Consider the following 12,375-nt stretch of genomic DNA (forward strand, 5'->3'; position numbering starts at 1 on the left):
TATCAAGATCTCACACATAATGCCTGAAACAACTCTCCGAGTGATGGACTCGAGCAACCAGCCAGAGTTATACAAGGGGATTCCTCTGATCACTTTTGAATGGCCCGCATGGTGAGCAACCAAGAGGAAATCAAATCATATTCTCCGTCAATTATTGGGACATGCACCCCTCTTATACCTTTGTTCTGGTACTAGGATCTATTTTAGGTAGTAGTCATACTTGCCAGGAGACAAAGACTCAATCGGTAGGAAGAGATATTTCGCCGTTCAAATTCTCCAGGAGCATCGCGAGCTCGTGCTGCCCAACCCACAGTAGATTCCTTAGTGTTCATAATGGGGTGTAGTGATGTCTCATTTCCTCTTGATCATGGTGCTCGATCCTTGAGCTCGAATTAGTATCCGAAACTATATGGATGCTTTCTCCTGAACGTTCGATGCAGAATGATCCGTTAGACATCGCCAGCCAGATTTCAGAACGCGATTGAGTTCCTGTAGCTTACAAAGAGGATACTCGACGTGGATAAAGCTGTCACTACCTGCCTGGCCTCATTCAGACAGGTTTGCTATATCATGGTTCAGAAAACAGATCACATGTTACCTCCGCCTTTGACAGGATCGCTGAGAATAATGATTGATATCGTGACAACCTACAGCTTCCACTTGATTCTGCGGGGTCTGTGCCTAGTTCGCGTACTGGAATCAACCGAGAAAACGGACGGAGTTGATTTCGTACGAAAGATCCATTGGCGCACATAGGGTAGATTGTCTCATTTTACTCATCCTGATTAAATTGTTCAAAGATGTCCGAACTCCGTGGGGCCGCAGGGTATAAGAGATACCATCGGGCCTACTATCGTGTAGGAACTTGTGCACAGTAAATTGTGTCACATTACTACCCCGAGTTTGGCAAGCACTGGGACTGTAGATTTGTCACCTTCAGGTCTCATCGAAGGGATTGCTGAATCCGTGAGGCTCAGACACAAGTCACTTGCTAACGTAACAAGGATGCGAGACTAAAAGCTTTTGCAAAGTCCCCCAAAGCGGTAAAAGAGCATGGCTCGAACTAGGACGCTGGGTGTGTGCAATCTCCTCATTTTGAGATATTGCTACCGCTCCGAGAAGTGACCTGCCGAGGCCTGCAAAATACTGAAAATTATATATCTTCTATACTGCCCTGAGCCCCGTTTTCTTGTCGTTGTATCGCTTGATTCAGACCAAGAAGATTCCGCACATTTCACTTCAGGACTTCCTCTGAATCGTTGCCTCATTGTAGAGGCTCGTTACGACGGACCTATGGCGGCTGACACATGGCGTTCTAGCGACATACGAGGGGTCAATCTGTCTTTGAAAAGCGCGCCTGAATCTGGGCCCACATTCATTTTCACTTTTGCGAGAGAGGTCATACTGGAGGCATCATATCGATATCACTGATGCTTGACAAGTAGCCCTGGTCGCAAATCATTGTTACCAAATCTTAAAAGCACACATGATCACCCTGGGAATTTCTACGTAGGAATGAAGGGAGCATGGGCCATTGATTCAGGGCCTAGCGTCGGATCAGGCGCCCTGCACGTCGAACTGCTAACAATCTATACCCAACACGAGGTCGTTAATTAGCTATGGTGTGTAAAAGACAGAGTAAAACGCCCACAAGAAAGCCTAAATCAAGCACATCTTAATGCTTAGCTACCAAAAACGCTCCAGCGCACGTGTGCTCCGTGTCGGCCTGCGAGAAGCTAGTATAATGTACGGATCGGTTGCGGGGAGGATAGGCTGAGTCCCGGACGATCGATCCCGATGACACGCACGTTCGACTCGTATCGCGATTCACATTGCGTGTGATAGAGTACAAGCAGAATAGAGCGGCGCGATCTTTCCACCAATTTAAAGCATAGCCCCAGCAAAAGACTCCCCGTTCCGGGAGCGATGGGTCCCGGAGAACGGAGACGCTAGCCATGCTGGTCGACCCGGCTATGTGGCTTTCGCTAGTGTTGAAGCTCGCAACTGCAATAAAAGTGGACATCGGTACTTTGTCATCCAGTGGTTTTTTCCAGATGACCGCATACGTGTGACTCCAATTTGCCAGAACATTTGTACCTGGTATGTACTCCATGTCTAGATTATTGCCCCTTAACCATATCTGTGCCTATAGACCCCAGGTGGGGGGGCGCTATAGGCACAGATACTCCTTTTCCTGACTTCCACCATATAGCTTCAGGATTCAGGCCCCCGTCATTTCATATCTATTTTTAGTCCGCCATGGAGACGTGGTTACTTTTCTCAGCATCTCCACCATCGAATGAAGCCAATAGCTTCAGGCATATATATTTTTGCGTGGATTTAGAAGATTTGGATAGCGAATATGGCAAAACGAGGAGGCAGTTGGCGGGCAATGGCGGACTCGGCTAGGGTTGGGGCCCCTAGAAGTCCTTCATCAAACTAAAGGGGACGAAGCTTGATAACCCGGTCATAGGTTCAGCCGCGTTTGTTGAGCTGCGGCCAGCGGAAAGATCTAGGAGACCATCGGAGCGATTGTCAATGGACAGTTGGCCAAAGCATTTGACGGTTTGCACTAGGCAACCATCGGAGCACAGTACACCACTAGGCGGTTATCTTCCTATTGTACGACGATTCCTAAAGGTCGGGAACGAGGCACATGTATTTTGCTCCACACACGAGCAGTGAAGGAAGTACCTTCCCGTGATCGATAATCCTGAGCGCCCTGGACATGAGACCCATATTTTCAAACATTTGATGAACAAAGCTGCTTTATACAATCAAGAGCGTCTCAAAATGTGATTTCTTTGAGAGGATAGGTCAGAGTCGTTAGCCTCATTCGTTCTCTGTGAATGTTAATTCGATGGCAAAGAGATCCACGGTACCCCCTCAGGACAAAGGTATTCCACATGGAACATCGTTTCGCCCGGGTACCTTAGATGACTAGGCGTAGCCCCCCTTTCTATGATATCAGAAAGTCTGGCCATTGCATAACTCTGTGCTTCCAGGTCACAGCCACGGTGGCTGAGTCTCAAGTGACAAAGTGTGCCGCGGATACGGACCCGCTCAGCCACACATAACCTGCTAAGGCTGGCATGGTAATCGTATTACCACTGCAGCAGATCCCTTTCTGGCCGAGGGCGACGAGCATGGTGCAGGAGTAGGGCGATCATCAACAATATGGATGGAGAAAGGAAGACCAGAACTTTGACCACCAGTGTAGATAGGGGACTTTGACCCATTAAAAGTGGTGCATTTCACGAGTACCTGAAGTCTCGCTTCTCATCAGGGGGAAGGGAAATGAAAAGGGAATAACGATACCACGTACCACAACAAATACCCAGATAAAACGAGGTAGTAATACGGCAAAGTACAGATGATACAACAAATACAGCGGCCACCGCCCAGCGTAGTCTGGCCTCTCCTCCTCCACCTCCAAGTCATCAAATATTCTTCCCATCCTCAATCCATCTCTCTTTTGCTGCCTTTTGCTACTCGGAATTACCTAGTCTTGGTCCTCTCTTCCTTCTCTATCCACTTGCGCCTCTTCTTAATTCACAGTACGGATTGATCCTCTTCCCCTTTCTCCCTGAGACCCCCGGAGCAGCCTGAACCTGTCCCTTTCCCAACACTCCTGCCTTACTCCCTGACCAACCCCCTCCATCAATCCACCCCACTGCCCTGTTCATCACTGCGCTCTTTCAAATCCTCTTCAGTCGCTAATCCTCTGCAAAGATGGCCGAGATTCGACGCAAGCTCGTCATCGTCGGCGATGGTGCCTGCGGTAAGACCTGTCTGCTCATGTAAGTACTCTGACATCAGAATTATCCCCCTCCGCAACCCCTTGAATCCACTCCATACGATCCAGACGATCTGACAGGAATTCTCCGCTAGTGTCTTCTCAAAGGGCACCTTCCCTGAGGTGAGCTTCCCAACCCCCGATTACTCTGTGAACCCCGATCTCGTGCCTTATCTCTGGCACCGGCCCGACCGCAGCCAGCCCAGAAACCACCCATTCTGACAGTCATGATTGCAGGTCTATGTCCCTACCGTCTTCGAGAACTACGTTGCCGATGTCGAGGTTGATAACAAGCACGTCGAGCTTGCTCTTTGGGATACGGCTGGCCAAGAAGATTACGATCGCCTCCGTCCTTTGTCATACCCCGACTCGCACGTCATTTTGATCTGTTTCGCCGTGGACTCGCCCGATTCGCTTGACAACGTCCAGGAGAAGGTGGGTGACATTCGATAATCATGTGCTTGCGCATCCCTGAGTGCTGACGCGGTTTCGCAGTGGATTTCCGAGGTTCTCCACTTCTGTCAAGGCCTTCCCATCATCCTTGTTGGCTGCAAGAAGGATCTGCGCCACGACCCTAAGACCATCGAAGAGCTCACCAAGACCTCTCAGAAGCCCGTTACCCCTGAGCAGGTACGTTTCCCCCTTGTCACTCCCTTGGGACCTTGGAATACCAGAGATAAAGACTAATACATCTCACAGGGTGAGGAAGTCCGCAAGAAGATCGGCGCCTACAAGTACCTTGAGTGCTCTGCCCGCACAAACGAGGGTGTTCGTGAGGTCTTCGAGGCCGCCACCCGCGCTGCTTTGCTGAAGGCCCAGAAGAAGCCCAAGAGCGGCAAGAAGTGTCTGATCCTGTAAACTACCTTTCGGCTTTCAGCGTGGATCGGCTCGAGCAAAGATCGGAACCGACAAGAGACTCGAGCAAATTTGGTCTTTTTCTAATATCTCGGAGGGCTGCTGAACCGGCAATGTGAGATGCGAGATCGTGGATAATGTCGAATCCGGGCGCCCGAGTCGTGGATTCCCCTCTACACCCCTTCTGCAGTTGGCCGACACTTGTGTTTCTCTTTTTCCTTTTTTTGCCCTTTATTTTGCAGAATTTGTCTAGGGAGGCGTTGTCTTCATAACCCTGTGGGCTTTTCTCTTTTTCCCCTGTCTCTCTTCCCCCTTCCATCCGGCACCATGGATCTCAATGACAAAGTTGCCCATGTGTGGCAGTATAAATCTTTTTTTTTCATTAAAATCAAAACAAAAAAAACCTTGGAAAGGAGAGAATCGGAAGTAGCGCTTGCAAGTCCTGTGTGATGATAGACCATCCCCTTGCCCTCTCGGATGTCTCCCCCTTCAAGCGAAGAATCCTGCTAACTTTTCTTTTCTGCGACAGCTAATGTATGATGTCTTTCATGACATCGACTTTCAGATCATAGAGGGCTAAATCTTCAATCGTGTAATACAGTGAGCACAGCGTTGTCTTTGTCCAGTGCATGTACTCCACATGTAGACATACGCAAGGGGCCCTTCAGTGTGAAGAGTTTATCTATGTCTCGGACAGCCGACGGGCCGCCAATTCGACAGTTCTGAAACAGTCCAGCCCTCTTGTCGGTGCGGTGTAGGAAATTCCTTGCATTTACTACGATGTTGCTGGGTTAGGACAGCCGAGGAAGTTAGACGCTTCGATACTAGACACGCGCACGCATTCGTGGGATCGGAATGAGTGCCGATGTACTGTTTTCGAATTGTATCGAGTGGCTAACTGCGCAAGTGATATGTTGAACAAAGGACCTGTGTCATGACCGATTCAGACTTAGCAATCCCTCGATATACCGTCGCGCATCCATTCCAAGTCCCTCGACTAGCTTTGATGGCGTGGTGTCGTTTGCTCGGGATGAAGTTAGCTTGGTAGATGAAGCGCCGCCTAGATCACGGAAGAAGCGAGCTCCGCTGCTGATCCGAGCGTGGCTGGCGGGAGAGACGTAGTCACTTGATTTGCGGACGATGAAGGCTTCCTGGGCGGGGGACGGAATAAGGTCCACTCGGGGAGATGTTGCCGTTGAAGGAAGCTGGTTTTCATCTAGGGATAAAGCAGGTGCAGAAGTTGAGCCATTGTTGAAGCGCACCCAGACTATCCACCAGCCTCGATTGGTCTTGCTAGTACGCTCAAGTTCCTGCAACCGGGCGCGGGTGTCGATGTATGTTGACAGCAGGCGGTGTTGGGTTGCCAGGCTCTCAACGCGGGACCACAATGTGCTCGGTTGAGAGGAAGAGGGGGAGGGAGTGCGCGGGGAGCCTGATCGTTCTCTGATATGAGAGGGTGTGGATAGGCTGGGGATATTTGGGATGGATGAACGAATGGTTAAGTTTGATGGGTCATAAATGAGGTCGTAGACTACTTGGCGCTTGTTGGAATCGGGTGTGCCTTCTGTCATGGAAATGCGCGAGGCGGCTGTTGTGGGAGAGGTTGACGCCAAGAGGGGTTTCTGGAGAGGGCCTAGTTGGTGGTGGATGCTTGTGTATAGAGATGGAAGTGACAGAGAAGAGATCTCTGGGTCGAACAGGAACGTGAACATGAATGGTTGGTGCTGTGGTTGGTTAGCTCAAACAGCTGACATCGAGAAGTCAAGCAGTACTCACCACGTATATAACTGCCTGAAGCTTTTTGACATCATCAGAACCTTTAAGCTGGACATGAACTGTTCGGTGGATGATTCGACTCCTCGATCTGCCTTCCGCCTCAGGCTCCGGACTTCCTTCAAGGTCATCCAGAGTATCCAGATCATCACGAGGTCCCAGGACAAAGCGGCCATGTGTATGATTATTTGGTTTCATTCGTTGTTCACTAAGCCGTGGTTCGCTAGGCGGCGGGGACTGTGTCTTGGAAAGTTCATTTTGTCCAGCAGTGTCAGACGTTGATGCAATGATTGCACCGGGAGAACCAAGGGGTGCCTCAGATGAAGGTTTGGCAGAGAAACTCCATGCGGAGCCATAGCCAAGGGTCAGGTACTTCATGACCGTGTCTTTTGGGAACATAGACTTGTCAGTAGCCTGGTCACCTTGTAGCGGAGGGGTCCCACTTCCTCTTTCCGGCGTGATCTCTTCGGATTGGGAAGTGGCTGTGGCTCGGCTAACACCAACGGGCGAGGAATTCCCGGCGTGTGGCCGAGTTCTGGGGTTGATGGTTGAGCTACAGCTGATTCATGCCTTCTTTGTCTTCTTGGTCGTCGCCGACGCAACGAGTTTGGGTCCCGCCCAATTCCATATGCTGCATCTCCGTATCGGAAGATCCACTCCATCCAGTGAGACAAATGTCTTATAGAGGAGCGAGAAACATTCCCAGTCCCAGAAAATACGACACCATCCGCAGGTCGAGGATCATTATCGGACCCTAGCCATTGACTTTCACCGTTCTTGGCCACTGGGGGAGAGTCATTAGCTGGTCTGGACGGATCCCCAAACCTCGAGACAACCAGGTCAATCAAACCCTCTGTCCTGGCCACAAAGTCTTCAAGGACCTCTCTTTCTCCACTACCCCACTCTTCCTCTCCAACCCCAATTCCCAACTCTCCCCCGCGGCTAGTTTGATCCCATTATAAATCTCCACGATGGGGTTTCCGGTCAGAAGGAGCTCCCAATTCCATGCGAACTTCTCCCAAAAACGTTCCAAGAAAAGGCAGAAAGCAGGCCTTCCAACGCGATCATAGAGCTTGCTCAAAGAGAAATCATGAAGGAGAAGGAATATCGAGTGGGCACGTCGTAGCTGCTGGATAACTAGCTGTGGGGGTCCCATTTCCCTCGCCGAGTATTGAGATGCAGGAGAGCCAGCTCCATCGCCCGATGAATTTTGAGATGGATCAGCGGGCAATCGAGTAAGGTCGATAGACTAGTCTAGTGTTAGCTGTGATGTTTCCACTAAGATCTCGGTCATTCTTACAGCAACAATCCACCAGTCCGTCTCCAGCTCGATAAGAACCACCCGTGACTTATCCGTCTCGACATATTCCAGTGGCTTGTCCGAGAAATTGCTAATTGAAGACCACATGAGCTGAATCCGGGCCCACGCCTTGGAGTGGCTCCCACCTAGCAAAGCTCACCATGCCCTGCGCTAGGCCGATCTGACGCAACTTCTCATTCCTGCCACTCTCGGATATTTTGCCATCGCCCTCCTTCGTCTGAGAGTCCTCTGTACGTTGGTGGTCCGCCTTCGAGGTGTGGAAAACGATCTGGTCTTCCACCGTCTCATCGGTGGGACCGAGGGTCGGGTTGTAAACGGCGAGGAAGGAGAGCTGCGCAGGAATCACGCTATCATGACTGTTTTCAGGCATCGCATCGTCTGCTACTCGCACTCAAGCGATCGCAGTTGAATGCGAAGCAAGAGACGAGGGGCCGGGGTCCATGATGTTGATATCACGTGGCGGCTTATCGATAAGCCAGTCATTTGAACTGAGTCGCGAGCTTTCCCCGGCTTTTGCAGAGTCAACCATGTTCGTCATACGTGGAGCTGGAGGCTCTGGTCTCTGCAAGAATATCTCTCTCTCTCGATGGCCTGCATCGAGACTTTTTCTCAACCAAAAAGTTTGAACCTCTCAGGATCTTATTCTGCGGTTCGGACGAGTTTAGTATTGCCTCCTTGAAAGCTCTCCATGCCTATCAGTTGAAACAACCGGATCAAATTGCTACTATTGACGTGGTTTGCCGACCAGGGAAGCGAGTGGGAAGGGGCTTGAAGAAAATACGCCAAGGTAAGTCGCATACACAGGTTAATTGTGTACCTTTAATTACTTCTCATTCTGATGAATGGTTTTATACAGTGCCCATTAGGGAGACTGCCGAGAACCTCTCACTTCCAATTCATGAGATTGACACATTTACTGGATGGAATGTACGATGAAACTTACCAAAGGACTTATTTTCTCATCTGTACTCATTATACTAGCCTCCAGTTACTCCGAAAGGTCCGATCAATCTGATCATCGCGGTATCCTTCGGACTGTTTGTACCTCCACGTATATTGAACTCTGCGAGCTACGGAGGCCTGAACGTGCATCCTTCATTACTGCCGGAGTGAGTGATCATCGAAGTATGAGAATGAAAATGTCCACTAACCACACTATAGTTTCCGCGGTCCGGCTCCTTTGCACCATACGCTCTTAGCAGGAGAAAAGTCAACTGGTGTTACTCTCCAGACACTACACCACAAGACTTTTGATCATGGAACAATTCTCGCCCAGACCCCGCCGCCCGGCATTGACATCCCCAATTCCGACATCTGCACTGTCTCTGAGCTTCTGAACGTCGTTGCACCAATAGGCGCCCAGCTGCTGGTGGACGGTATTAAAGATGGCCTCTTTGTCCCCCCTTTGAAGGACGTAGGCTGGAGAGCTCAAGAGAAACCCGAGAACCTAACTCACGCAACCAAAATTAGACCAGAAAATCTGCACATCGACTGGGCAAACTGGACAATGCTCGAAATCAACTGGCGCAAGCGAGTCTTGGGTCCATTATGGAGCAAGGCACTTGTCGGATCGAACGCTTCAGATGGTCCTCTTACATTTCAGCAAAAGCGAGTAATCCTGACTGAGACCGAAGAAGTGGACCCACCGAAAGGATGTGACACTTTGGCTGTGGTCCCCGGTCTACCATTCGTGAATGCTCCCTGTCCCGTTGAGCCCAAGAAGGGAAGAGCACTTCATGTGTTCACTCGGGACGGCAAGGTTCTGCGCATCAATAAGATGAAAGTAGAGGGTGAAGCAGTGGCTGATGGGCTTCGTGCTGCGATTAAGGCTCGCATGTTTGGTGATCGGTCATTCCAGTCGGAAGGTGTTGAGTTTACAACTTTCCGCAATCCTCTGGTTTGAAAAAGTGAAGTTTGTACGATATTGTTGTCTATCAAATTACTACCCTTCATTTCAAGTTCAATGACGGTGTTTGGCGTCTCTATCTCGTTGTAGCAAATGTCACGCCTCATTCTGCAAGGTCACTCGAACCCTATTTGAAAGCGAACCCAGCATCTGGAAAATTAGCTCTGTCACCTAAGCGAACAAACGATGCATACCGATCTGAACAGCCTGTCCCGTCATAGAAGAGTTCTTCGCGGTGGAAATGTAGAGATCTGCGGTGTCTTCGACTTCAGGCTATCACGAAGTCATTAGTGTAATTCAGTAGAGTGGGTTCCGGTGACTAACTAGCCGCTTGAGAGCTGTCCTGCCCTTCCATCCATCGATCTGATCGGAAGTGAATCGCTGGCCCTAGTATATTATTAGCAACATCCTCTGTAGAAGCGAATAAGAAGTCGAATACCCATTCAGTCAATAGCAGACCCGGAAGGACGGCATTAACTCGGACCTTAGGGCCCTGAGTATGTGCAAGACATTTCATGAGGTGGATCACTGTGGGTGACTATTAGCAAATCGTTCAATGTAATTAATATCAGAGAAGCTTACCAGCTCCCTTGGTGACGGCATATGGCAAGCTGCTACCGCTCGGGGTGACACCCTGTTTTGTTGTGGAATTAGCTCCCAACAATACTGGTCCATATCAAATAGTCACCCACAGCAGTTGACGAAGTGATGATGAAGGCACCCCCCTCAGGATTAGCATTGAAAGTGGGCAAAGCGGCTTTGAAAAGATAGAAGCTGCTCTTGACATTGATATTCCAGCACTGCATAGGGGTCAGTATAGCTGGCTCAAAGTGGGCATATAGGCAAATACCTTGTCCCAGTCTGCGTCATCCATTGCGTCCAAGTCGGCAAAGTTGACCATCTTAGTCCATCCCTGTGTGACTGAGTCAGATAAAATCAAGCCATTTGCGGATATATCATGGTTTAACCCACCGCGTTCGAGATCACGACATCCAAGCCACCCAATTGTTCAATAGTTGCTTTGACAACATCAGTGCATTCGGCCTGACTTCCCGCGTCCTACAAGATATCAAAACAATGTAATCAGTAAATCATTATTCGAGAGTGTAGCCGGGTTGGTCGACTTACACCCTGCACAACGATGGTCTTGACTCCATAGTTACTTGCGATTTCGGAGGCAACTTGATCGGCTGTCTCCTTGTTTGACACATAGTTGATGGCGACGTTACTTCCCTCAGCGGCGAATTTGTTAGCTACAAGAGCTCCTAAGCCTCTGATTATTGTGTCAGCAATGGCTGCTTGAAAGTATTTGTTCTCCGCAGAGCAAATGGTCTTACCGAGAGCCACCGGTGATTAGGACATTGCGACCTTTCAGAGAATAAGGCATTGTTGTTGGATTGGCGAGACCACTTCCAAATTTATCCGTGACTTTCAGGAGTACGCAGTGAATGAGTCGGATGGAAATCTGTCATGCGTAAGATATCCTGGAGCTACTCGATGAGGGGAATGCGGGGCTGTTTGCGCGACACAATGGAGTAGATCGGACGCAGTACAACGGATATATTCCGATCTTAAGAATCAAGACCCGCTCAGTCATGGGTCGGTTGAAGAGGATAAGCTAAATCTACTCCGAAATCGGCTCTCTTCGGTAGACAATGCACAGTATCGCCCCAGAACGAATCTACAATCCCCACATCGGTATGTGGAGGAGAAACTAGTGCGGGATTAAGCCTCAGCTTTTGCGAGGGTCTTACAGACAGATCATTTCAATTCAGATCTCTTCAATAGAACGAAATAGCAGAGTCTAATACTGTACGCCTTCGAGCTTACTTTTGCCCTCGGGGTTTGGCAACACAGCCGCACCCGCATACTGTGTCTGCTTCATCCCCGGCCATGCCCGCCGCCCTGCTAGACTCCGCCATTGAACGAGAAAGACGTCAGCCAAAGGAAGAAGTAAGACTCCAGTAGTGCTAAGACCATTGATGCGGGCCCATGATTCTACAAAGATGGTTCGCAGTCTTGATACGGCCTGTGTAGAGCTGCTACCGCACATCCAACGGGAGACGGATTCATAGAATCGAATCATTTTCGCAACGAGAACAACGCAGAAACCTACGGCCGGGCCATTTGTAATGATGAGGTCGGGCTGAGGTGAGAGATAATTCCTGGGCAGTCTTTTCTGACCCGGATATCGTCCCAGAAGAACATCGAAGCACGCCCAAAGGCACTGAATTGTCGAGAGAGGTGTGGTCCAGTATGACTGATGGACACGTCGTGCTCGTGGGATTGTGACAATATCGTAATCAGACTCGCCCTTCCTAAGGAAATCGGACTCGAATTCTCTGGCTTTCTTGGCGCTGAAGTCATCGCCCGAGCTCACGACGTACGTCCTGTAGGTATAGTGGGAGGGATCAAGGGGAATGTTTCTCATCATACTGAGCATCTCTGCTGTATGGCCACCACTTCCGAGCACTAGGAGCAGGTGAATGGGTTCATTTTTCCGGCGGACTCGGGGTATCGTGGCATGATGGGAATATGCTAGCGAGGCGACGATAACCTGGATAGTCAAAAGTCAGCTCAGTATGTGTAACTTTGTTATGATCATTTTGAGGACACCACACACAAGAAAAACAAGAAAAACAAAAGTCGCAATTGGGCCGAGAAGCTGCCAGAAGAGCCTCCAAAGAAGCCAGAGTGTAGAAGCCATGATGTCACTGGGTATGC

General features: G+C 49.8%; 6 protein-coding genes across 6 annotated transcripts; 2 read left to right on the forward strand and 4 right to left on the reverse strand.

Annotated features, from left to right (window-relative positions):
* Positions 1-3,732: 3,732 nt before the first annotated feature.
* rho1 (Rho family GTPase RHO1) lies at positions 3,733-4,654 on the forward strand (the record flags this gene model as incomplete). Its single annotated transcript, XM_056967332.1, has 5 exons — positions 3,733-3,800; positions 3,892-3,919; positions 4,034-4,231; positions 4,292-4,426; positions 4,496-4,654. 5 exons carry the CDS (start codon positions 3,733-3,735, stop codon positions 4,652-4,654), a joined length of 588 nt encoding a protein of 195 aa, XP_056822086.1.
* Positions 4,655-5,583: 929 nt separating this feature from the next.
* N7477_005670 (uncharacterized protein) lies at positions 5,584-6,802 on the reverse strand (the record flags this gene model as incomplete). Its single annotated transcript, XM_056967333.1, has 2 exons — positions 5,584-6,375; positions 6,428-6,802. The coding sequence occupies 2 exons, from the start codon at positions 6,800-6,802 to the stop codon at positions 5,584-5,586; spliced, it is 1,167 nt and encodes a 388-aa protein (XP_056822087.1).
* A 1,013-nt stretch (positions 6,803-7,815) lies between these two features.
* N7477_005671 (uncharacterized protein) lies at positions 7,816-8,115 on the reverse strand (the record flags this gene model as incomplete). The annotated part of the gene is made up of 1 exon (XM_056967334.1): positions 7,816-8,115. The coding sequence occupies one exon, from the start codon at positions 8,113-8,115 to the stop codon at positions 7,816-7,818; it is 300 nt and encodes a 99-aa protein (XP_056822088.1).
* Positions 8,116-8,411: 296 nt separating this feature from the next.
* N7477_005672 (methionyl-tRNA formyltransferase) lies at positions 8,412-9,648 on the forward strand (the record flags this gene model as incomplete). The annotated part of the gene is made up of 4 exons (XM_056967335.1): positions 8,412-8,532; positions 8,602-8,672; positions 8,727-8,854; positions 8,907-9,648. Coding segments are annotated over 4 exons (1,062 nt in total), but the record flags the coding sequence as incomplete, so codon positions are not given.
* Positions 9,649-9,778: 130 nt separating this feature from the next.
* On the reverse strand, positions 9,779-11,038 carry N7477_005673 (SDR family NAD(P)-dependent oxidoreductase; the record flags this gene model as incomplete). Its single annotated transcript, XM_056967336.1, has 10 exons — positions 9,779-9,801; positions 9,846-9,924; positions 9,976-10,038; positions 10,091-10,179; positions 10,234-10,285; positions 10,344-10,451; positions 10,502-10,564; positions 10,624-10,710; positions 10,780-10,924; positions 10,989-11,038. The coding sequence occupies 10 exons, from the start codon at positions 11,036-11,038 to the stop codon at positions 9,779-9,781; spliced, it is 759 nt and encodes a 252-aa protein (XP_056822090.1).
* A 417-nt stretch (positions 11,039-11,455) lies between these two features.
* N7477_005674 (glycosyltransferase family protein) lies at positions 11,456-12,358 on the reverse strand (the record flags this gene model as incomplete). Its single annotated transcript, XM_056967337.1, has 2 exons — positions 11,456-12,208; positions 12,275-12,358. The coding sequence occupies 2 exons, from the start codon at positions 12,356-12,358 to the stop codon at positions 11,456-11,458; spliced, it is 837 nt and encodes a 278-aa protein (XP_056822091.1).
* Between the last annotated feature and the right edge of the window lie 17 nt (positions 12,359-12,375).

Source organism: Penicillium maclennaniae (assembly GCF_028827695.1).
Source record: "Penicillium maclennaniae strain IBT 15551 chromosome Unknown utg000005l:1.0-2652337.0:1.0-2654196.0, whole genome shotgun sequence".
Taxonomy (NCBI): domain Eukaryota; kingdom Fungi; phylum Ascomycota; class Eurotiomycetes; order Eurotiales; family Aspergillaceae; genus Penicillium; species Penicillium maclennaniae.